This window comes from Podarcis pityusensis (assembly GCF_964106645.2).
Source record: "Podarcis pityusensis genome assembly, chromosome: 10".
NCBI classification, from domain to species: Eukaryota; Metazoa; Chordata; class Lepidosauria; order Squamata; family Lacertidae; genus Podarcis; species Podarcis pityusensis.
In genome coordinates this window covers 74,691,349-74,715,651 of record NC_138035.1, presented here as the reverse complement: position 1 = coordinate 74,715,651, position 24,303 = coordinate 74,691,349, and the positions used below count along the sequence as shown (strand labels likewise).

At 43.5% G+C, this 24,303-nt stretch overlaps 1 protein-coding gene across 2 annotated transcripts; it reads left to right on the top strand.

Annotated features, from left to right (window-relative positions):
• The first annotated feature begins 1,559 nt into the window (after positions 1 to 1,559).
• SEC61A2 (SEC61 translocon subunit alpha 2) lies at positions 1,560 to 20,856 on the top strand. 2 transcript variants are annotated; one of them, XM_081023731.1, is made up of 12 exons: positions 1,560 to 1,683; positions 4,735 to 4,802; positions 7,783 to 7,848; positions 8,516 to 8,594; positions 11,341 to 11,472; positions 11,782 to 11,891; positions 12,613 to 12,766; positions 15,906 to 16,066; positions 18,680 to 18,877; positions 18,987 to 19,178; positions 19,289 to 19,365; positions 19,770 to 20,856. In XM_081023731.1, exons 1-12 carry the CDS (start codon positions 1,677 to 1,679, stop codon positions 19,954 to 19,956), a joined length of 1,431 nt encoding a protein of 476 aa, XP_080879857.1. In that variant the 5' UTR covers positions 1,560 to 1,676; the 3' UTR covers positions 19,957 to 20,856. The 2 variants fall into 2 exon arrangements, with proteins under 2 accessions (XP_080879857.1, XP_080879858.1); XM_081023732.1 differs by lacking the exons at positions 1,560 to 1,683; positions 4,735 to 4,802; positions 7,783 to 7,848; positions 8,516 to 8,594 and adding an exon at positions 8,724 to 9,919.
• Positions 20,857 to 24,303: the final 3,447 nt, after the last annotated feature.

Genomic DNA, 24,303 nt, shown 5'->3' with positions numbered 1-24,303 from the left:
TAGCAATTGCTCAGTTGATGGGGGGCTGCAAGAGGCTGCAAAAGTGTTGGTTTTGGGGTGATAGCTGTGACCCCAGGTTTGAGTATGTTGTAAGCCAGAAAATAGCTTATCCCCTGAGTTTACGCCAATAAAACTCAGAAATGTGAGGAGTTAGGAGTCCAACGTTTATTGCAAAGCTTACAAAATAATAATAATAATAATAATAATAATAATAATAATAATTTATTATTTGTACCCCGCCCATCTGGCTGGGCCTCCCCAGCCACTCTGGGCGGCTTCCATAGAAACAAAAAATACAGTAAAATATCACAGATTAAAAGCTTCCCTGAACAAAAGATTACAGTCAGATCATTCCACAAATCTGCAACCCTGCCCAGTGGTCCAGGCAGTGGTATTTATAAAATTTCAAACAAAGCATTTCAATTTCCACCAAACATACATCATTACCTCATTTCATGTTTAATACACAGGCACAACAGACACTGGTAATTTCTGCTGATTATGCTCTGATTCCCACCGGGTTCTATTACATTGTATTAGTGTGCATGTTGGGAACCTATATTACGTGTAGCCATTTGCACCATGTAGCAACTTATGTTCTAGGTTTGAGCTGTATCTTTGTGATTCACATGTTAGCTGTATGTCTGCCCCAATTTTGGGGGTTGGGGGGCAACTTGCAAAATCATCAGTTTCATAAAGTAACAGGCAACCACAACATCTCTATTGGAAGCACTCAAGGATTTACAGGGGTACACATTATCACATTTATTGTGGCCCTTTGGGCCACTGCCACAAGTAGAATTTGCTCAATGCTATTCTGTGGTGGGGTGCTGTAAAACAGGGGTTGGCAAACTAAGGCACGGGGGCTGGATGCAGCCCCCCAGGCTTGTAAATCCGGCCCGCGGACCCTGCCGCCCGCACTGGCTGCGGATGCCTCGCCGTGTGGGGACTGACTTCCGCAACGCTGGCGCGGCTTCGGATTGGCTGCTCGTCCACAAGGCCGGTGGGCGTGCAGAGTGCGTCCTCCTTCAGGTCCGGAGGCAGCAGCGGGACTGGCTTGCCGGGTATTTCTATTTTTCAAAATATAGTCCGGCCCCCCACAAGGTCTGAGGGCCAGTGGACCGGCCCGCTGATGAAAAAGTTTGCTGACCCCTGCTGTAAAACCTCGTGTTTTCGCGGCAAAATTGTTGCCACACTTTGGAGTGAATTAGACATTGTTAGGCCTTGGGATGATAGTTTGACCCCAGGTTTAATTTAGAATTTCTCAGTCGGTGGGACACTTCAAAACGCGCAGTTTTCGCAGCAAAAGGCTGAAAACAACTGCAGCAGTTTGGCACCGGTTTGGAGCGGATAAATAAATGAATGAAAAATAAAAAGCCCGTCAAATTAAACAAATAAATAAAAGCGCCCCTCAAATTTAATAGTAAATAAATAAAGCGCACGTCATTTTTATTACACAAATATAAATAAATTTAAATTAAATTAAATTAAAGCGCCCCTCCAATTAAAGAAGCGAATGTAAACAAGGTGGCGCGACTCCCCCCTTTGCGTGGCTCTACGTGGCCGGAGTTTCGGTCGCGCCGGAAAAAGGCGTCACTGGTCACGTGAGCGGCGGCGAGGCGGGTGCGGGGGGTCCGCCTCCTCCTCCTCCTCCTCCGGGCGCCGCCTCCGCCAGCATGGGAAGTGAGTCGGCGGGCCGGGAGGGAGCGGGCCGGGGGCCGGAGGGGGGCGTCCTGGCCGGCGCTTCTGGTCCTGCTGGGCTGCCTGGGGGGGGCGGGCGAGGGGGGGCAGCGGCGGGGCGAGAGGAGCCCCTTCTGGGCCCGGCAGCCCCCCCCCCCCCGCGCAGGGCTCCGAAGCGGAAATGCAAAAAGGGCCAAAGGGGAAACGGCAGGATTTGCTTTAACGGGGCAAGAATGAGCGAGGCAACAGCCTGGAGCATCGTGGAGTTGGAAGGGACCCAGGGGGCATCTATGCAGGAATGTCAGCTAAATCATGCTGGACAGGGGGACCTTTAGCCTCTGCTTAGAAATCTCCAAGGAAGAAGAGTCAACCACCACTTCTGAAAGTCTTCTCTACCGACCAACAGCTCTTGCTGCCAGAAAATTCTTCTTGATGTTTAGTCAGAATCTCTTCTTGTAACTTGAATCTATTGTTTTGGATTCTAGACTCGAGTCTGGAGCAAGAGAAAACAAGCTTGCTCCATCTTCCATGTGACAGCCCTTTAGATATTTGAAGATGCATGTCATATACAATACATTGTGAAACACCCTGAGATCTATGGCTATAGGGTGGTCTACAAATTTAATAAATTATCTTCTTCATAAGCATCTCAAGTGGAAAAGAAATGTTTTAGCTCACAAATCATTTTGAACCATCTTGCAAATTGTGATGTTAATCTTACAGATTGTGATGTTTCAATTATTTCATATTTCTTATTTCTTAAAAATTATACAAGGCTTGATTCTGAACAACCTCTAAGCAGTTTACAAAAAGAATTAAATAAAATCATTGGTAAAAACAGCTGAAAACGACTAAAATATTACAAAAAACTAAAATCAGTGATAAACTAATAACAGGTTAAAACACAACAACGTCCTACATATCTAGGTAGGCTTATCTAAACAAAAATGTTTTAGCAGGCACTGAAAAGAGTACAATGAAGTCATTTGCCTGATGTTAAGAGACAGGGAGTGTCAAAGTTTTGGTGCTGCCACACTAAAAGATTGTTTCTTATAAATGCAGAACATATTACTGGGAGGGGTGGCTAACACCCCAGAGGACAGGATCACACTTCAAAACGACCTTGACAGATTAGAGAACTGGGCCAAAACAAACAAGATGAATTTTAACAGGGAGAAATGTAAAGTATTGCACTTGGGCAAAAAAAATGAGAGGCACAAATACAAGATGGGTGACACCTGGCTTGAGAGCAGTACATGTGAAAAGGATCTAGGAGTCTTGGTTGACCACAAACTTGACATGAGCCAACAGTGTGACGCGGCAGCTAAAAAAGCCAATGCAATTCTGGGCCTCATCAATAGGAGTATAGCATCTAGATCAAGGGAAGTAATAGTGCCACTGTATTCTGCCCTGGTCAGACCTCACCTGGAGTACTGTGTCCAGTTCTGGGCACCACAGTTCAAGAAGGACACTGACAAACTGGAACGTGTCCAGAGGAGGGCAACCAAAATGGTCAAAGGCCTGGAAACGATGCCTTATGAGGAACGGCTAAGGGAGCTGGGCATGTTTAGCCTGGAGAAGAGGAGGTTAAGGGGTGATATGATAGCCATGTTCAAATATATAAAAGGATGTCACATAGAGGAGGGAGAAAGGTTGTTTTCTGCTGCTCCAGAGAAGCGGACACGGAGCAATGGATCCAGACTACAAGAAAGTAGATTCCACCTTCCATTAGGAAGAACTTCCTGACAGTAAGAGCTGTTTGACAGTGGAATTTGCTGCCAAGGAGTGTGGTGGAGTCTCCTTCTTTGGAGGTCTTTAAGCAGAGGCTTGACAACCATATGTCAGGAGTGCTCTGATGGTGTTTCCTGCTTGGCAGGGGGTTGGACTCGATGGCCCTTGTGGTCTCTTCCAGCTCTATGATTCTATGATTCTATGAAATACTATTATGCGGCAGCAGTAACAGTACAAGTTCTGCAGATTGAAGTGATGAAGTGGGCATATTTTGGGTCAGGTGATTTCTCCGGTAAAGTGATGCCAAGTTGTTCAGGGCTTTATATGCTAACAGTAACACCTTGAACTTGGCCTGGTAGCAAACTGGCAACTAGTGGAGATCTCTGAGTTACAGGTGTTCCATGCTGATGGGGTCTCACTCCTGTCAGCAGTAGTGCTGCAATATTCTGCACTGACTGCAGCTTCCAGATCAAGCGCAAGGCAAGCCCCACATAAAGCGCCTTGCAGTAATCCAGTCTTGATGTAACCAGTGCATGAATTGCTGTGGCTGATCTTTCCTGGTCCAGGAATGATCCTACCAGTCAATGCTAGTAAAGAATGCTTCTAGCCACAGAGGCCGGTGACAAAGATGGATCCAGAAGCGCACACACACACACACACACACACACACACACCCTGCTGTGAACCTGCTCCTAGGAAAGGGCAGCCCCATCCAGGGTAGACTGGACTACTTTCTCAATCAGATGTTTTGAACTACAACTCCCATCAGCTGATGGTAGTACAAAACAACTACAGGGCATCAGGCTGGCAAAAACTGCTCACCTTTGCTTAGATCAGGGGTGGGAAACTGGATCCAGCTCAGAAGACAGATGGATCCTTACCTCCCTCATCCCAACTTTGAGAGATGAGAAAGATTAGGTCACTCTTAAGTCCTTTTGAGTTCAATGGGGGAAAGTTAAGTATATGCTTAATTCTCCCACTGTGACCAGCAGCCTGTTCCTGTGTGTGTGTGTGTGTGTGTGTGTGTGTGTGTTTGGAAGTAAGTTATATTGAATTCAGTTAAATGCACTCACAAATTAGCATACAAAGGATTTGAGTTTTCACTTTTTAAAAAGTGTGTAACCTAGTTTGTGGCCAAAGTTCTATTTCACTAATATATAAGATAGAGCTGATGAAAATAGGGATTCTATCCCATCCCGTCCCCCCATCAAACCAGGGCATATATTTGCAGTCGGGAACATACACTAGTATGATAAATTGAAATGTTTTCTTGGACTGGTCAAAACCTACATTTGCTGTTTAAATATTTCTCTTCTTTAACAGTCAAATTTCTAGAAGTTATTAAGCCGTTCTGTGCTGTTCTTCCGGAAATCCAGAAGCCAGAAAGAAAAGTAAGTGCACATCATGGTGCCTCTTATTTGTGCAATGTTGATCAAATGCATTTTGAATTAACACAGTGGGGTTTCTTTGAGTAAACATGCTTGAGATCATGTAGTTTCTTTAGGCTATGTACTACCTATTTAGGTTTTTCTGGCTCTTCGGAATACTGTATATAGGCCTTTAGTTTGGGGATGCAAGTTGTGTTCTTCAAAAATCTAAATATGTAAAAATCCCTCTACGCTGAAGTGATTGTTTAGGTGCTGACATGTTCCATTGATGTAGCCCTATGTTTACTTTGGTCTAGTTACACGGAGCACAATCTAGCAAACATTGGTCACAACCAACAGAGCAGTCCCAACCCACAGGCCTCCATACTGGAGGTGGTTGGGATGAGGTTGAGGTGTCCCTCTTCCAAACCCTACTCAGCTCTGCCAGCTAGGGAGCACTGCTCCCAAACAGAGATGCAATGCCCCTGCTCTAGCCAGGGTGGGGAGAGAAGCCACTCTGTGGGCACAAGCTACAGGATCCTGAGCTGGACTTGCTGTTGTCCCGTGACTACAACGGGCTTCTTCTGAGCCTCTTCACTGTGCCATTTTGGGACCTGGTATGTCAAAGAAGCATTTATCATAGAATCATAGAGTTGGAAGAGACCACAAGGGCCATCGAGTCCAACCCCCTGCCAAGCAGGAAACACCATCAGAGCACTCCTGACATATGGTTGTCAAGCCTCTGCTTAAAGACCTCCAAAGAAGGAGACTCCACCACACTCCTTGGCAGCAAATTCCACTGTCAAACAGCTCTTACTGTCAGGAAGTTCTTCCTAATGTTTAGGTGGAATCTTCTTTCTTGTAGTTTGGATCCATTGCTCCGTGTCCGCTTCTCTGGAGCAGCAGAAAACAACCTTTCTCCCTCCTCTATGTGACATCCTTTTATATATTTGAACATGGCTATCATATCACCCCTTAACCTCCTCTTCTCCAGGCTAAACATGCCCAGCTCCCTTAGCCGTTCCTCATAAGGCATCGTTTCCAGGCCTTTGACCATTTTGGTTGCCCTCCTCTGGACACGTTCCAGTTTGTCAGTGTCCTTCTTGAACTGTGGTGCCCAGAACTGGACACAGTACTCCAGGTGAGGTCTGACCAGAGCAGAATACAGTGGCACTATTACTTCCCTTGATCTAGATACTCCTATTGATGCAGCCCGGAATTGCATTGGCTTTTTTAGCTGCCGCGTCACACTGTTGGCTCATGTCAAGTTTGTGGTCAACCAAGACTCCTAGATCCTTTTCACATGTACTGCTCTCAAGCCAGGTGTCACCCATCTTGTATTTGTGCCTCTCATTTTTTTTGCCCAAGTGCAATACTTTACATTTCTCCCTGTTAAAATTCATCTTGTTTGTTTTGGCCCAGTTCTCTAATCTGTCAAGGTCGTTTTGAAGTGTGATCCTGTCCTCTGGGGTGTTAGCCACCCCTTCCAGTTTGGTGTCATTTGCAAATTTGATCAGGATGCCCTTGAGTCCATCATCCAAGTCGTTGATAAAGATGTTGAATAAGACCGGGCCCAAGACAGAACCCTGTAGCACCCCACTAGTCACTCTTCTCCAGGATGAAGAGGAAGCATTGATGAGCACCCTTTGGGTTCGGTCAGTCAGCCAGTTACAGATCCACTGAGTGGTAGCATAGTCAAGACCGCATTTTACCAGCTTCTTTACAAGAATATCATGGGGCACCTTGTCAAATGCCTTGCTGAAATCAAGGTAGGCTACATCCACTGTGTTCCCTTCATCTACCAGGCTTGTAATTCTGTCAAAAAACGAGATCAGGTTAGTCTGACATGACTTATTTTTCAGAAATCCATGCTGACTATTGGTGATCACAGCATTCCTTTCTAGGTGCTCGCAGACTGTTTGCTTAATGATCTGCTCCAGAATCTTCCCTGGTATTGATGTCAGACTGACTGGGCGGTAATTATTTGGGTCCTCTCTTTTCCCCTTTTTGAAAATAGGGACAACATTTGCCCTCCTCCAGTCTGCCGGGACTTCACCTGTTCTCCAGGAATTCTCAAAGATGACTGCCAATGGTTCTGAGATCACATCTGCCAGTTCTTTTAATACTCTTGGATGCAGTTCATCTGGCCCTGGAGACTTGAATACATCTAAACTAGCCAAGTATTCTTGTACTATCTCCTTAGTTATTCTGGGCTGTGTTTCCTCTGCTGAATCATTTGCTCCAAATTCTTCAGGTCGGGCATTTATTCCTGTTCTCCTCACATTCCACTTTCATTGGCATGAGTTGCAGGACTGTGGATGCCCCCTGGCTCAAGCCTCATCATAGCTGGCTTGGGGGTTTTGATTACAGCCCAAGTCTGCAACCCTATACATACTTAGCTGAGAGTAAGCCCCATTGAACTTAATGGGCATGACTTCTGAGTAGATATGCCTACCTAGATTGCAGTGCCTAGCCCAATGAGTCCAGTGGAATAAGCATTTTACTTTGCCCCTTAAGTAAGAACTTAAGGGTCAGATGTATTGTTGTTGTACAACAGGACGTGCAAACTGTTTGTGCTTCCTGTTCCTTTGCCACTTTGGAAGGACAGACATTGTCTCTCCTCAGTATTGGAGATATGCAAGTTAGCTCCCATGTCAGAGCTTGTACATACCTTCTGGACTGGCGAAATGTGAATACTGTATACCCCTGATAGTATAGCCTTGTAATCAAGCCCATGGAGGTTACTAAGCCACAGAACATATGGACTGACCTCTTGGGGGCTGGCAGAGGACAGATGGAGAGCTGTGTCCTTCTGTGCTGGACAGACATATGGAGGGACTACCCTGGTTACTTGCATGCCAGTGTCTAAATACAAGTCTGCCTTAAATTGCCAGTTAAAGCGGCTTTATTGTATGTTCGTTATACTATTGGCCTTCCCATTATACTATTGGCCTGCCAGACTTCTCTTTTTCCCCTTTTCTTTCTTTTTCATTGTGTTCTGCAGATTCAGTTCAGAGAAAAGGTTTTATGGACAGCTATCACCCTCTTCATTTTTCTAGTATGCTGCCAGGTAAGTATCAATGTGGTAATAACTGGCACACATGGCTGGCGACAGTAAGGGTTATTGCCATGCAGAAAAAAAGTCCCAGAAGTAAAGCACCCTCTTAGAAACAACCAACAATTCACATTTTAAAAGAAAAGAAAAAAGCTCAGGGAATTATTCACACAAAGAATTATCATATTGGCTTGAAAATAACCTGGGGCTTTTAACATTCTTTCTGTTGGGGCTGTTTCAGGTCACAATCCTGTATCCTCTTACTTGGGAGTAAGTCCTATTAAGCTCACCTGAGTAGACATGTATAGGTTTACATTGTTTTCAAGCTTTAACCAGCAACCATATGCTTGAGAGAGTCTTGAAGTAAACTGCTGATTATTGCAGTATTATATTTGTCTGTGCTCAACAAATGAATCATAGAATCATAGAGTTGGAAGAGACCACAAGGGCCATCGAGTCCAACCCCCTGCCAAGCAGGAAACACCATCAGAGCACTCCTGACATATGGTTGTCAAGCCTCTGCTTAAAGACCTCCAAAGAAGGAGACTCCACCACACTCCCTGGCAGCAAATTCCACTGTCAAACAGCTCTTACTGTCAAGAAGTTCTTCCTAATGGGTGTGGGGGGGAGGGGATTCCCTCATTTATATATTTTAAGTGTAATGTTGCTATGAATCTTGCAGATACCATTGTTTGGAATAATGTCCTCCGACTCCGCAGATCCTTTCTACTGGATGAGAGTCATTCTCGCATCAAACAGAGGTCAGGGTTCTAATCATCTCTCCTGCTGTCTTTTCTCTGGCTTTGGTTTACCATCTGGAGATGGCTCATGGTGCATATACCGTATTTTTCCATGTATTGGATGAGGTTTTGTGACTCAAAAATCACGCCAAAAAGCCAGGGTCGTCCAATACACGGATAGTGGCATGGTGCGGGGGAGAAGCGGTGCGCCACCAGCCAGCTCTTTGGCAGGAGCGCAAATTCACCCGATGCCGCTGCACATGGGAAGCGCTCCCTGGATCGTTTCCCACACGTGGCGGCATCAGGGGAGGTTGCGTTCCTGCAAACCGGATGGCTGGAGGGAGCGCAACTTCCCCCGCTGCCGCTTCCCATGGGAAACGATCTAGGGAGTGTTTCCTGTCTGCAGCTGCGTGGGGGGAGAGGCTCAACAACTTTGGGCCATCTCCCCTCATTTTCTTAAAATTTAGTCCTCCATAATGGGGGGGTCCCTTATACAAGGGGGCGTCTTATAGATGGAGAAGTATGGTAGTTGGGGTCACATCAGTGAGAATGTGCAATTGACAAGCGCTCTTTTTATCTTGAAATTACAATTTGCATTGGTCTTTGGTACTGAGAAGCTAAATAGTAAGTTTTGTTAGAGTTTGGAAAGTACTTGATGGGTTTCAAAATTACTGTATTTTGGTATGTGAATAATTTTTACCTATATTTTGCAAAATGTTTTTCTCCCTATCACTGCAGATCTCTTGGATACATGGTCAGCAACTAATTTTACTTGGAAGACCACTTGCTATAGCGCGTGCACACACAGAGTGCTTTTTTCTAAAAAAATGTTTAGGGGTACTCTCATTTTCCTACTCATTTTGAAATACTGCCCCTCAATGAGGCCAAACTTAGATTTACAAAATGTTTAGGGGTATGCGTACCCCTGTGTCCCCCCAGGAAAAAGCACAGTGTGTACGTATGTATGTATATATACCATCAGTGCAGGTCTCTTGGAGACAGGGTCAGCAGCTAGTTTTACTTGGAAGACCACTTTTTTTGGGGGGGGGACATTCTCTTTTCTCTGTTTCTCCAAGTGGGCTCTTGCAAATCCAGTAGCCAATGAAGCCACCTGCTGAACCTGTCAACTGGGTGTGTGTATGTGACTTATATTTCTGAAAGTGCCACATCTGACTCCCATTTCTTGTGTAAGATTTCTGATTTTAACTATGTAGTGCAGAGCAAGGAATTCTCAAAATGAGGCCATGGAGAGAAAGAGATTATCCAGCCCATTCCAGATAATATGAGCCATGCTAAAGACACTGTACAGTTGAATCTTGATATTGTCTAGGAGACCTGGAGGGAAGGTATTTACAGTGGTGCCTCGCAAGACGAAATTAATCCGTTCTGCGAGTGTCTTCGTCTAGCGGTTTTTTCATCTTGCGAAGCAACCCTATTAGCGGCTTAGCGGATTAGCGTTATTAGCGGTTTAGCAGCTATTAAAGGCTTAGCGGCTTAGCGGCTTAGCTGCTAAAAGGCTATTAGCAGCTTAGCGGCTTAGAAAAAGGGGGGGAAAGCGAAAAAAAAATCTCAAGACTCGCAAGACATACTATTAAAGAATGGCATTACTTACCTCAAGTGATTAGAATAACTACCCTAAAGTAGTAGAACAATTCAATTACTCACCCCCCCCCTTAAGGAGGATGACAATGACCCGACCCCCCTCCTCCCAGAAAAAGCTAATCTGTCCAAGAGGGCAAGAGCAGGAGCAGGAGGGATTCCTCCCACTCCTAACGCTGACCCACCCAGGCCTCTAGAACAAGATATTAGAGGAGTCTGCTTTCAACCGATTCCGGATACGCACCTCTACCAAGAGATTTGCATGTTGTCTGCAGAAACTATGGTTCTGGTTCTCCAAAGACTGAATGAAATCCTCACCAAAATAGTTAACATTGAGAAACAATTGGATACTAGTTCCTCCCCTTTAAATGCCCAGGGGCTTAAAAGGATGATAAGAAATGACTTTGTTAACAACTCACCAACTCAATCTATGGATGAAGTGAGGTCCTGTCAAGTCTTGCAAACGAACCAGATAATGCTTGAGATTCACCGATACACTCATAGGTGGATGAACTGCAGACAAATTACTACAGTGGTGCCTCGCAAGACGAAATTAATCCGTTCCGCGAGTGTCTTCGTCTAGCGGTTTTTTCGTCTTGCGAAGCAACCCTATTAGCGGCTTAGCGGATTAGCGCTATTAGCGGTTTAGTGGCTATTAAAGGCTTATCGGTTTAGCGGCTTAGCTGCTAAAAGGCTATTAGCGGCTTAGCGGCTTAGAAAAAGGGGGGGGGAAGCGAAAAAAAATCTCAAGACTCGCAAGACATTTTCGTCTTGCAAAGCAAGCCCATAGGGAAATTCGTCCTGCGAAGCAACTCAAAAACGGAAAACCCTTTCGTCTAGCGGGTTTTCCGTCTTGCGAGGCATTCGTCTTGCGGGGCACCACTGTATTTCTAATTTGTACTAAATTAGTGTGCTCTCTTGTGCCTTTAAGAGCAGCTAATGTTGTTTGTGGAAATACTCTTCCACCCTTAATACTGTTTAATACTGCAAGCATTCTGGATGCAGTGTTTAAAGCCCAGCACTATGGTTAAGTATGTGACCAATTATATTTGAAAGACAATGCTAGTGGGGAAATATGCAGTGAACTGAGACTTTGGAGTATTTAAGGAATTGTAAGAAGTCTTTGTATTAGTTTACACTATTGTTAAGAGTATCTTCTCCTTTGCAGGCACGTTGATGGAGCTAGGTATCTCTCCCATTGTGACATCTGGTTTAATTATGCAGTTACTGGCTGGAGCCAAGATCATTGAAGTTGGTGACACACCAAAAGACAGAGCCCTTTTTAATGGCGCTCAGAAGTGTGAGTATTAATAACTTTGCCATAATGGAAACTTCATTTTTTCTTAGCTAATGCTCTATTGAATTGTAGTAACCATTCTGATGAATTTGTTGTTGTTTGCTTTATTTATATGTGATTGTGTCTGATAGTATAGTGATTGTAATGTTTGTTGATTTCAGTGCTTTTGTGATTATTTTGAGCCGCTTTGCATTCAACATTTATTGTTGGAAAAGCAGAATAGACAGTTTAAATCAAAATCAAATCAAACTTTACTTATGTCTGTTAGGTCATACAAGCAGGGAATACCTGCCTCTTTTGTTGTTGTTTCAGTGTTTGGAATGATAATTACTATTGGGCAAGCAATTGTGTATGTCATGACTGGGATGTATGGAGATCCTGCAGAAATGGGGGCTGGAATTTGTCTCCTGATTATAATTCAGGTACGCCTTCTGAATACTCTAAGTATAGTTAATAATTCTTTGTAACTGGTTCTTATTGTTAATTTTAATATTTCTTGTAAACCGCTTAAAGGTTTTATTACAATGAAGTGGTATATAAATTTTGTTAAATAAAAAAATATTTTTTCATTATTAAAAATAAATTCAAATCAACTATATGTCCCTCAATCAGTATACTAATAAAGGGAAACAAAACTTCCTTAAAAGTTCTAATTTATTTTGTACCTTCTCTCAGATCACTCACCAAGGTGCTGTACCAGCTAGATAATATTCTATAATTATTTTCTTTGTGCTATTAAGGGGATTTGACCAAGGCATATGTAAAAACAAAATGTCAAATATTTTCAGATATAAGATCTTTTTTTAAAAAAAAAAAAACCTACTTGCACTTCCCAATGAACAACCAGGAGTCAATTAACTATCTTTATTTTGGATAATACACCATTCTTTGTTTTGACAGTGCTTAGTAGCTCCTCTAATTTTGGTACTATTCTTGTTGGTGAGATTTTCTTTCAAGCATCTATGCTAAGAATTGCAGCAAACATTTTAGTGATGATTCCAGAGGTTTTTGTTACTTCCTTTACTCAACTGGAATGACAGAAGGAGGAACTGCAACTCTGATAGCAAATGTGGCCCACTTTTGAACAACGCAAATCAGATATTAAACCACTTTTGTGGATCTTTTGGTGTTTTTCACCCACAGTTGTTTGTTGCTGGCTTGATAGTGCTGCTACTAGATGAGCTCTTGCAGAAAGGTTATGGCTTGGGCTCTGGGATTTCCCTCTTTATTGCTACCAACATCTGTGAAACCATTGTCTGGAAGGCTTTCAGTCCTACAACTATTAACACTGGCAGAGGTATAGTACACTTTGAAAATCTGACCTTTTGGCCAAATGCATGCTTGTCAGCCGCTTTCTTTAGGTTCATATAGTGAGTGACCATGGATGTATGTCGGAGTGGATGAGATCTGCTGATGGGGAAGACATGGCATAGTGAAGGCACAACCTTTGCACCAAATGAACTTTTATAAGATCTGATATTAGAATAATCTCTTCATAACCACAAACAGCGAAATGTCCCAGATCACTGGCTCCCAGTTGGTGGCCTGCGGACCCCAGGGTCCATGTAACACACCCAGGAGGTCTGTGGCACATACCCCCAGCTGCCCAGGACACCCGGTATTGGGGTGCTGTGTTCTCGCACAGATTGCCTGACACATGCAGGAGCCCAGAAGATGCGTGACCCAGTTTTGCTCTGGGACATGTTGGAGGATATGGTGGCACCATGCGCATAATAAAACTACCACAGAGATACCAACATTTTTAAAAGTAGGGGGTCCATGGCTTGGCTTTTGAAAAGTGAGGTCCCCAGCACTTAGCTAATTGGGAAGCGCTGTCTTAGGTCACTGTGCATGCTTTATTTTTTGCTGCAAAAGGATAAGGAGGCAGCAGGTTTTTGATTATTATTTTTTGCAGAGCAGGAGGCAAAATTGTTCCGGGTTTCTTAACAGACTCTGGCAGACTCGCTGTCCAGAAGGCTGTCTCATTGTGCTAGCCATGTCATCACATCGTGTCAGAGCAGAAGGTTGCTGTGCATGTGTGGTGAGGCCTCCCACCACAGTGAAACTTCTGGAGCTTCCCAGAGTCTGGAACAAAATTCCTTTTGTGATTTATGATCTGTTCATTTATGTAATATATGCTGAATGGAAATACTGTGGCACAGTTGCTGTTTTCTGATGAAAGAATAATCCCGTAGTTGGGGTATCTTGGTTGCTGTGCCAAAAGTCTGCCTGGAAATCTGCAGTACAGAAATGTTAACTTTATTTGTTTTAGCCTCTCCAGCTTCAGCTGCAGTCGCGGCCTACCTGTAGAGAAGCAGTGCCCTTTTTGTGATGAGAGGTTAGCATCTAGCATAACTTTTAAATCCAAAGGGGCAATCCTATCATCACTTGTGCCTAGGTAAGTCCCGCTGACCTCAGTGGGAATCATAAACAATTAATTCAATGCAGGATTGCAACCCAGATTCTGTAACTGTTCCCTCTCTCTGAGCGAGTTTCTCCCTTCTGATTTCTGAATTTTTTATTTCCTTGGATTTGCTTCTGCTACTGTGCCACACTATTTCATCTTCTGCTTATCTGCATTTTCTCTCTAACACTTCTGTTTTCCAGACAACTGATAGCTGAGGGACACTATTTTTGTTAATGGAAGGGGGGGGATATTCCATTCTTGCACACCAAGAGGTTTACTTCTGGCGTGTGCAAAAGAAAGAGTTATCTGAGCTCAGAGAAGCCCTGAGTCACTGTTCTGAGCGTGCCTCCTATTTAGGCAGTCACATAAATGAGCAAATTGCACCCAGTGCCTAGATGCAGCAGAGTTATTTGCCCCTGTTGGAGGTTGACTGGAAGAAGGCAACACCAGAAAAGTGAATTATGCAGAAGAGACATAATTAATGGAGGCCTTGTTAGTGGGTGGTTCCCTAGACTGGATGGAAGCAAGGCTGCCTGCTCTCTTGATGGGGTTGCACTCCCTCTGAAGGAGCAGGTACACAGGTTGGGGGCGCTCTTGGATTCTCTGCAGTCACTTGAGTCTCAGGTGGCCTCAGTGGCCCGGAGTGCCTTCCGTCAGCTTTGGTTGGTGGCCCAGCTACGCCCCTATCTGGACAGGGATAGCCTAACTTCTGTTTTCTGTACTCTGGTAACCTCTTGGTTAGATTACTGCACAGTGTTATATGTGGTGCTGCCTGTGAGGACAGTTTAGAAATGTCAGCTGGTGTGGAATTTGGCAGCCAGGTTGCTCACAGGTACAAGAGAGGTTCGGCATATTACACTGATCCTGGCCCGACTGCAGTTGCTGCCAGTTAGTTTCTGGGCCTAATTCAAAGTGCTGGTTTTGACCTATAAAGCCATAAATGGCTGAGGACTGCAATATCTCAAGGACTGTTTCTCCCCATATGAACTGACCCAAACCCTGTAATCATTATCTGGGTCCCTTCTTCGTATGCCTCCTCCTTGAGAGGTCCAGAGGGTGGCAACATGGGAACGGGCCGCCTCTGCAGTGGCTGCCCATCTATGGAACGTCTCTTTAGGTGCCAAGCAAAAACATACCTCTTCTCTCAGGCCTTCAGCTAATTAAACAATCTATGGTCTTTTAAACAGGGGGCCATATATATATTGCAAACTTCCCTGTGATCCTCAGATGAAGGGCTTTATAGAAATGTAATAAATATTATTATTTTTAAATGCATCACCCTAATAATTCTTTTGGGGCAAGTATTTTGTAAATTATGACTTTACACCATCACAATTCAGACATTGTTAATTTGCCTATTAATCTGAGCTCTCAACAAGCTTTTTGGTCACAAAAACAAACTAGGAAGTCTTCCATTAGTCATGTTTCCCATTTTGATTGAATTAGAAATTATGGGGAATAGATTTGGAATAGGCTAGAATATTACACTATCATTTGAAGTTTGCTTAATACCTTACCTTTACTTGGAGCTCTTAATCACAGCTTCCTGGCTCAGAGGAAACAGGAAGCTAGAATTAATGGGAAACTTCCTGGGGATTTTTTGCTTCGCCAAAGTGAGGAGCCAAAAGGCTGCATGCATGGCCAGACATCTTGTTCATACCTCAGCTAAGTAAGTCAAGATACAGTTGTCCAAATCTAGTCACTGAGTTGTTGTAACTTTTTGGATTACAACACCCAAATTCTATAAAACAAAAGCATGATGTTCTGCATTAAAAAACAGAAATGTGTTGTCATGTTTGAGGTTTTTGTAATACCTGCAGAAGTTCAACACAATTTATTTTATTTATATGCAGTCCTTTTTAGCATTCTGTTCCTTGTAAGATTTCATTCCTTGCAGTTTTTTCTGTGTTAATTCCATTTCCATCTTTTATTAAAAATAATCTTGTTTATCACCTGGTGAAATTTATCACCAGGCTTGTACTGTCTATATCTCACAGGGGTTACTGTTTATTATTTTTGGTACACACAGGAACTGAATTTGAAGGTGCCGTCATTGCGTTGTTCCACCTTTTGGCTACACGAACCGACAAAGTCCGTGCTTTACGAGAGGCTTTCTACCGCCAGAACTTGCCTAATCTTATGAATCTGATTGCTACAGTATTTGTGTTTGCTGTAGTTATATATTTTCAGGTAGGTGAAGTCTGCTGTGTACATCTTACTACAGAACTATTATTTTTCCCTCACAGAAGGATCCGTGGTCTAAGCATCCTAAACAGCCCTAAAGGATCTGTGAATAGCTCACCAGGCACCAGAACGTTCACTGTAGCATTTGTGTCAGGAGGAAGGCCACATTTCAAGTTTGCAAACAACTTTTGTTAGGATAAATTTTATTGTAAATTAGTTTGAGAAAATACAGTGGTACCTCGGGTTAAGTACTTAATTCGTTCCGGAGGTCCGTTCTTAACCTGAAACTGTTCTTAACCTGAAGCACCACTTTAGCTAATGGGGCCTCCTGCTGCTGCTGCGCCCCCGGAGCACGATTTCTGTTCTCATCCTGAAGCAAAGTTCTTAATGTGAGGTAATATTTCTGGGTTAGTGGAGTCTGTAACCTGAAGCGTCTGTAACCTGAAGCGTATGTAACCCGAGGTACCACTGTAATAAATTTATCTGGCATAAAATAAACAAATGCTGCAATCCTTTTCAGCAGCCAAGGCCCCTAGGAGGCTGCAACACTGCCTGGGTGTTTCTGCGAGGTTGTGCATTGCTCTGTGGCATTGCAGGCTAGCCCACTGTTGCTTCTCCTCCCATCTCTCTCCCACTTTTCTAGTATTCCAATTCCTGCTCTTTCCTCAGGCAATAAGCCTTATGAAACATATTAAACAAAAACATTATAGAGATCCAAAGCATACACACACAAACACATCCCCACAAGTAGCTTCTTTTCTCTGTCTTTTAGGAGTTAAAACTCATAGTAAGCCCATAATAATAGTAATAGTAATAATAATAATATTAATTCATCATTTCTACCCCACCTATCTGACTGGTTTGCCCCAGCCACTCTGGGCAGCTTCCAGCATATATAAAAACATAGTAAAACATTAAACCAGGCATAGGCAAACTCGGCCCTCCTGATGTATTGAAACTACAGTTCCCATCATCCCTGACCACTGGTCCTGTTAGCTAGGGATGATGGGAGTTGTTGTCTTAAAACATCTGGAGGGCCGAGTTTGCCTATACCTGCATTAAACCTTAAAAAACTTCCCTAAACAGGGCTACCTTCAGATGTCTTCTAAAAGTCAGATAGTTCTTTATTTCCTTGGCATCTGATAGGAGGGCGTTCCACAGGGCGGGCGCCACTACCAAGAAGGCCCTCTGCTGGTTCCCTGTAACCTCACTTCTTGCAGTGAGGGAACCATCAGAAGGCCCTCGGTGCTGGACCTCAGTGTCCAGGCGGAACGATGGGGGTGGAGACACTCCTTCAGGTATACTGCGCCGAGGCCGTTTAGGGCTTTAAAGGTCAGCACCAACACTTTCATTTGGAGTGGCGTTACAGTAGTTAAAACTGGTGACTATTTTCTTTTGGATACTGTAGCTTTGCTTTGTAACTGTCTCTAAAATAAAGTGCAGCTTGATTTGACCCACATGAAGGTTTGAAGGTTAATGACCCACTCCTAAGTGCTGAAGCTAAGCAGGTTTGGCCCTGTTGGATGGGAGGCTGCTCTGAACTCCTTGTATAGTTATAAAATGTGTTGGTGTTGTAAATAACAGAATTGTGTGATGGTTAGCTTTGTTGCTAGATTCTGAAAATGTGAGGAACCCCCTGCTGGAGCAAACCACAGGGTTCCATCTAGTCCATGTTGCTTCCATGCACCCCAGCTACACAGAGTGTGAAGATGACACTCTTCCTTCATTGTGTGTTCTCTGGTGTCTAGCTTTCATTAATCTTTCTAATCTCCCTTTAAAGCCATCTGAGCCACTGGGTATCAGGCATCCTGTGGAAGTCAGTTCCGTAGAAGTTAAATATGCTTTGTGTGAATGAGTACTTCCTCTTTGTGTGTCTGAACCTACTGCCGATCCATTTCATTTGAAGTTCCACTGTTTGCTAGGAGAATGCAGAGGGAGAGGAGGGTCAGGATCTGAAGAGCTGTTGTCAGTATACTGGGTGCTTGGGCATACCTAGTGGGACTTGATTTAAAACAGAAGTGGGGTCTGGTGCCATGCCACAAACAACTTTTGAGAAGTTTCCTTTGTTCAAAAGCTGGTTCTGATTGAGACTGAGCATGGGGAAAGAGGCATGGGGCAGGCAGAAGAGTCCTTGTATGTAGCGGCTGAGCTGGGAGGATTCTCAATTGTGACAGTGCAAACGGGCAGAAAGAAAGGAGAGGCACAATTGTGCATCTAGAGAAGCAAGACAGCTTAAGAAAAGACAGCGGAGATTTGAAATGTGGAGTGGTCTGGATGGGGAAGGGATGGAGGACTCAGACAAGGAGTATGGAGGGTGAAAGAGTGGCCACAGAGAAGTTCTGCTCATGACAATTAATTGCAGAGCAGAGGAATTGTATATTGATTTGAAAAAACTAGGCAAAACCTTTGCTTCTGGCATCTAGACTTCAATGTGCAGGCATGACCTGATAAATCCTTGGACTCAGGATCACAGATGGCCAGTTCTGGTTAATTGTAACAGAAATGCAAATAGTCCAGTCCAAAGTTCCAAGTCACTTAACAATTTCTGTGACTTCTTAGTGAATGCATTTCTGATTTTCTTATAGCTTAGTGATTAACTTTTCTTTTTTCCTCCCCAAGGGATTTCGTGTTGATCTCCCAATCAAGTCTGCTCGATATCGCGGACAATACAGTAGCTATCCTATCAAACTCTTTTACACCTCCAACATTCCCATCATTCTTCAGTCTGCCTTAGTTTCCAACCTCTATGTTATTTCTCAAATGCTATCTGTGCGGTTCAGTGGCAACTTCTTGGTAAACTTACTTGGGCAGTGGGCGGTAAGTATTCACCCATTCCTAGAATGCTGCCTTTACAAGTAGCAGTATGTTAGCTTTTGATCTGCAAAGGGCACTAATGCTGCTGGTGTGTTTACTGTTTCCTCTCCAGGACGTCACTGGTGGTGGTCCAGCACGTGCCTACCCTGTTGGAGGCCTCTGCTATTACCTCTCGCCTCCAGAATCCATGGGTGCTATATTTGAGGATCCTGCCCATGTAATTGTTTATATCATATTTATGTTGGGTTCCTGTGCATTTTTCTCCAAGACGTGGATTGAAGTGTCAGGATCATCTGCAAAAGATGTAGGTATTTTTCATGACTGCTCTCTAAACCTTTGCTGCTGTTCTTCGCGCAAGGCTAGTTTCTAATTATCAGAACACTGCAGCCACCTGATACACATGTGTTTCTGCAGGTTGCCAAGCAACTGAAAGAACAGCAGATGGTGATGAGAGGCCACAGGGATACATCCATGGTTCATGAATTAAACAGGTAAGAGTTGCTGTGAATTTCCAGTTTACCCACTAAGGAGTAAGATCATGGAACCCAACAGGTCTTGCTTCTGAGTAAGCATGTTTAAGCTTGGACTATATGTTGGGGGCAGAGCACAGATTCACTCCAGCTCAATCCTGCTGCCTCTCTACCTGGCCCCTTGTTGCTGCAGTCACAATCATAAAGAAATATTGGGCTTTGTGGGTAGAAATGATTCAAACTCAGGCTGTTATTATCTAGTCTACAGCTTTTTCAGCCTCTCTGGTGAATCAAGAGGTGTGTTTTCATTTTCATGAGTCTAGTTTAACTTAATGGGGGTTAGGATTGAAGCCATAATGACTTACCTGTGCAGAAGAATGAGTTCAGCCTGCTAGGCCCACATTAAAAGTGATTTCCTCCCACAGGTACATCCCCACAGCAGCTGCATTTGGAGGCTTGTGCATCGGGGCCCTCTCTGTCTTAGCGGACTTCCTTGGTGCCATTGGCTCAGGCACCGGCATTCTACTTGCTGTCACCATTATTTATCAATATTTTGAGATATTTGTCAAAGAACAGGCAGAGGTTGGAGGGGTGGGTGCTTTATTTTTCTAAATGTTGAGATACCATGTGACATGTAAGAAAGGTACTCCTGTATTTTGATGACATGCAGTCTTTTATTCCAGTAATGCCAGTCCCGCCCTCACCCCCCTTCCAAGTGCTACTTGCCATATTTCTCATAATAGGTATTGCACAATGCCTGTGTGCAGCTTCTATTCCAGCTGCCTTAAGAATAAAGAGTTTACATGGGTTAAAAATACAAAAAAAATCTCCATTGTTGCCTGTGATGCTGGAAAATAGTGCATCTGCCTTCCTGTGGAAATAGTCAAAAGATGCCCATTTTGCTAGTAGAGAACACTTTGGACACTCCACCACGAGGCTTGAATGTACCTGCACACACTGGCAAAACAGAACCACAACAATAGAGTTCCAAGTGGCCACATGTGAGAATCCCTGAGCTTATTTTAAAAAGTACATGCAATTTCCCCCCTGAAATATATATTTACATGAATTCCTTTTGATATACAACTTAAAGAAATGTGACCTGTTGCATACCCCAACTCTCCTGGTGTGTGGTCAGTGTCTGATGCCTTTGCCATGTTCCCTTGCAAGCACCATGCTTTGAAGCCAGGGGGGTGAGAATTTTAACCATCTCACTTGCAGATTTGGGATCTGCGAAGGCACATGGGAGGAGTAAGGTTGGAAGTCCTTATCCAAGATTCCCAGCAGCCAGTAGCAGCCTTCTAAGTGCTGCTTTGCCTTATTATAGACCCATGTGTTCTTTGAAGTAGGGGGAATCTGTACTGTTGAAACTTCTCCCCTTCTTCTTCCAAAGCCCTAGGTCTTAAAGCAGAGGAAATTAGCAAGTCATGCTGAAAAAGAAATCATTGTGCTTCTTGGCAGCAGTGTAAGCAGTGTAAACATTAGACAATAAACTTATTTAATTAAAATGTTGCTTTATTTGTTGTGTAAGATGCTTTACTTACTAGACTTTCAACTTTCCCTTTAAACTCAAGGGACTTAACATTGGCTGGATGAAAATACTTTTACTAGAGCCTGTAAGGTGGGCCAGTGTTACCTCTCATTTGGGATTTATAAAAACTGTGGCTAAGAGAGATTAGCTTGTTGAAGACAGCCTTCTTCCCCTTCTACACTAGAGATTTATGGGCTCTGGTACTTGTTCTTACTATGTGCAAATTGCTTTACCATGATTTTTATTTTGTTAAACTAGTTGGTGTGCCCCCAAGCCAAGAATTGATTTTGCTACTCTCAAGGTGTGTAAAATTACATTTGGTGTTGCCACAGCCCTCTCACCTTCTGTTTAGTCCATAAAAGTTTTTAACAGCAGAGTTCTACTATCCTGGTTTGTAACAGTGCAGTATCTATGGCATGGGAGTCTCTGTGAAGTAATGCGGAATGAGTCCTGTACGCTTCTACTGCCATTCAGCTTTTCTGGACTTGCAGCAGAGTAAACACAGTGTGTGCTCTTGTGTGTGAGCATGCAGAAAACAGTCTGTACGCGGCTTCTCCTCTAATCTAAGAAGCTTTATTTATGGACAGCAGCAACAATAAATCAGCACCTTCGGGAGACAACATCTTGGAAATGTATGTTTAAATGTTTGGTTCTGGACTTGAACTGTCCAGACTCTGCCAACTTCAGATAGAGTTGATTGTCTTCCCAGTGATGGGCAAACAACAATCCCCACAGATTTCTTGGACCAAACAAGTGTAAAACTCTAGTTCCCTGCAGAGTTCTGACAACTCACTGAACTCCGCTTCAGTAGAGGAAAGCACAATGAGACTTTGCTTTCGGGACTTCCACCCAACTAGAGATTTCCGAAACTTTATTACCATTCCAGACACAGGCTTCCTGTCTTCCAGATTCGCCCAGTAGGTGAGCTGTGCTTCACCCTCAGCTGACAGCTTGAGGCAGAAATCTTTGGTATCCTGCAGGTATCGCAGCACCCTCTTGATACCATTCCAGGCACTCACATTTGGCTTTGTAGCCTCCCTGCTGAGCAGATTCACAGCAAATGCTGTCAGGTCTGCTCCACTGAGAGAGATACAACAGACTACCCAGAGCTGACTGAAAGATCTGAGTGTTTTCGAACTCAGCATGTTCCCCAAGCTTACTGTCTTTCACGTAGCTTGTCTCCATGGGTGTTCTGACCCCTGCACATTCAGACATTTTGAACTTCTCAAGCAACTGCTCAATCTTGCCTTTCTGACTGAGAGAAGCTTTCGTCCTTGGTTCTATCAACCTGGACGCCTAGGTAAATTTTCACTGGACCTAGGTTTTTGAGCTGGAAACGTTTCCCAAACTCTTTGGCAAAACCTTGAACCCGTTTCTTTGTCCTGGCCACGTAGATTATGTCATCTACAAACACCGATACTAGCTCCTGTGACTCTCCTGACCCTTTCAGGTACAGGCAGCTGTCAGCAAGACTCCTCTTGAAACCCATGCCCTGCAAGGCTTCATTCAGACACATTGCAGTTCCTGGCCGATTGTTTCAGGCTGTAAATGGATTTGTGGAGCTTCCACACTGCATCTGGCCTATTGCCCTCAAACCATGGAGGGATCATGTACAGATCCTCCTTTAGGTCTGAGTTCAAATAGGCTACATCCACATTAAAGTGATGCACCTGATGACCTCTCTGTGCAGCAATGGCTAAGAGCATATGCAGAGTTTCACTTCTGGAAGTAGGAGCATACACTTCAGTGTAATACAGCCCCTTCCGCTGCGTGAAACCTCTGGCTACTAGCCTAGCCTTGTACAATGGTACCTCGGGTTACATACGCTTCAGGTTACATACGCTTCAGGTTACAGACTCCGATAACCCAGAAATAGTGCTTCAGGTTAAGAACTTTGCTTCAGGATGAGAACAGAAATCGTGCTCTGGCAGCACGGCAGCAGTGGGAGGCCCCATTAGCTAAAGTGGTGCTTCAGGTTAAGAACAGTTTCAGGTTAAGTACGGACCTCCAGAACGAATTAAGTACTTAACCTGAGGTACCACTGTACTGTGGTTCTCCAGTTGCTGTGGGTTTAATTTTTTTTTTTTAAAAAATATTTATTAAAAGTTTCAGGATTACAGAAAAAAAAGAAAAAATAAGAAACAACACTACAATACATAAAAAAGAAGAAAAAAACAAAGCATAAAAACCAATACAACAATACAGCAAAAAGATAAAAACACACACACACAAAAAAAGACACAAATCCCATGTTACATATCTTTAACTTCCATTTGCTTGTTTCATTGACCTCCTCACACCTCCCTTTTTGTATTCTAGTTTAATTACTTATTTCAGCAAATTCTTTCCATCTTTCTCAATTTTTATTGAATAATTTATCTTAACAATTTAACCTATTAATTAACTCAACAAATCCTTTCCACCTTTCCCCACATTCTGTTATTCAAATTGCCTTAATTTATTTAACCTTATCTTACCATAAAATACCTTAGAGCTTGAAACTTAATACTCAATTATACATAACTCCTTATATCATTTCTACTAAAGCCATACAGTTTCATTCCAACATTTTCCCTAATATTCATTAATTTTAGGCTAATTCCCTAAATCAAAATTTTTCTTTATAAATTTTCTTCCAATCTTCATCCAGCGTCTCTTCTTCCTGGTCTCGGGTCATGTCAGTCCTTACTGTCCGTTCCATCTAGTCCATCAACCCGGTAATCTTATATCCGAGGCTCTTAAGTCTCTTCCATGTCCCTTCTGCAGATCTTCTTCTTGTTTATGCCTGCACTTTTCCTTGTCTTTTGTTGGTCTCTTTCTTAATTTCTTTCCTTTCTCATTGAGGAGTAGGTCTCTGGGAGGTTCCAGCCCAAGATTCTCTCCATCTCCCTTCATCAAACCAGCCCATTCCCCACAGTCCCACTCCCCACAGTCATCAATGTAATCCAAAAAATATTTAGGAGCATATTTCAAAGTCCCTCCGAAGTTAAAAACCTCCTCAGCTCCAGACTCCCCCTGGCCCACTCCAACTTCAATCTTCAAAAACAACGGCTTATGCTCCTGCAGGGCCTCGGATCTCTCCATTTGTATTATTTGAGGTGCAACCACAACCTCCTCCATTATCTTCTGCACGTGCCCCATCAATACAGGTTCCTGGGTTGGTCCCTGAATGGTTTCTGTATCAATATTCCCTGTTTGTCCACAGTTATTGACCACAACAGTCATCAATTCCGTTTTCTCATTCATCAGATCCATCTTCTCATGCATCTGTTCCAACAAAGCACTTGTCTTGCATAAAGCAAGCACCAAAACTTCCTCCCAGCTCATTTTTATTCGAGGTCAAAAGGACTGATCCCACGATCTTAATCTCACAGCTGTGGAGTCCTCAAGTAGACTGCAGCAACAATTTAACAAGCTCCTGTATCCAT

What these genes read in the sequence shown, in the direction of transcription:
- SEC61A2 (XM_081023731.1), top strand. An exon ending in TTTTAATGGCGCTCAGAAGT is followed by an intron (nt 11,473 to 11,781) that starts GTGAGTATTAAT and finishes TTGTTGTTTCAG; the next exon opens with TGTTTGGAATGATAATTACT. An exon ending in CAGGATCATCTGCAAAAGAT is followed by an intron (nt 19,179 to 19,288) that starts GTAGGTATTTTT and finishes GTGTTTCTGCAG; the next exon opens with GTTGCCAAGCAACTGAAAGA.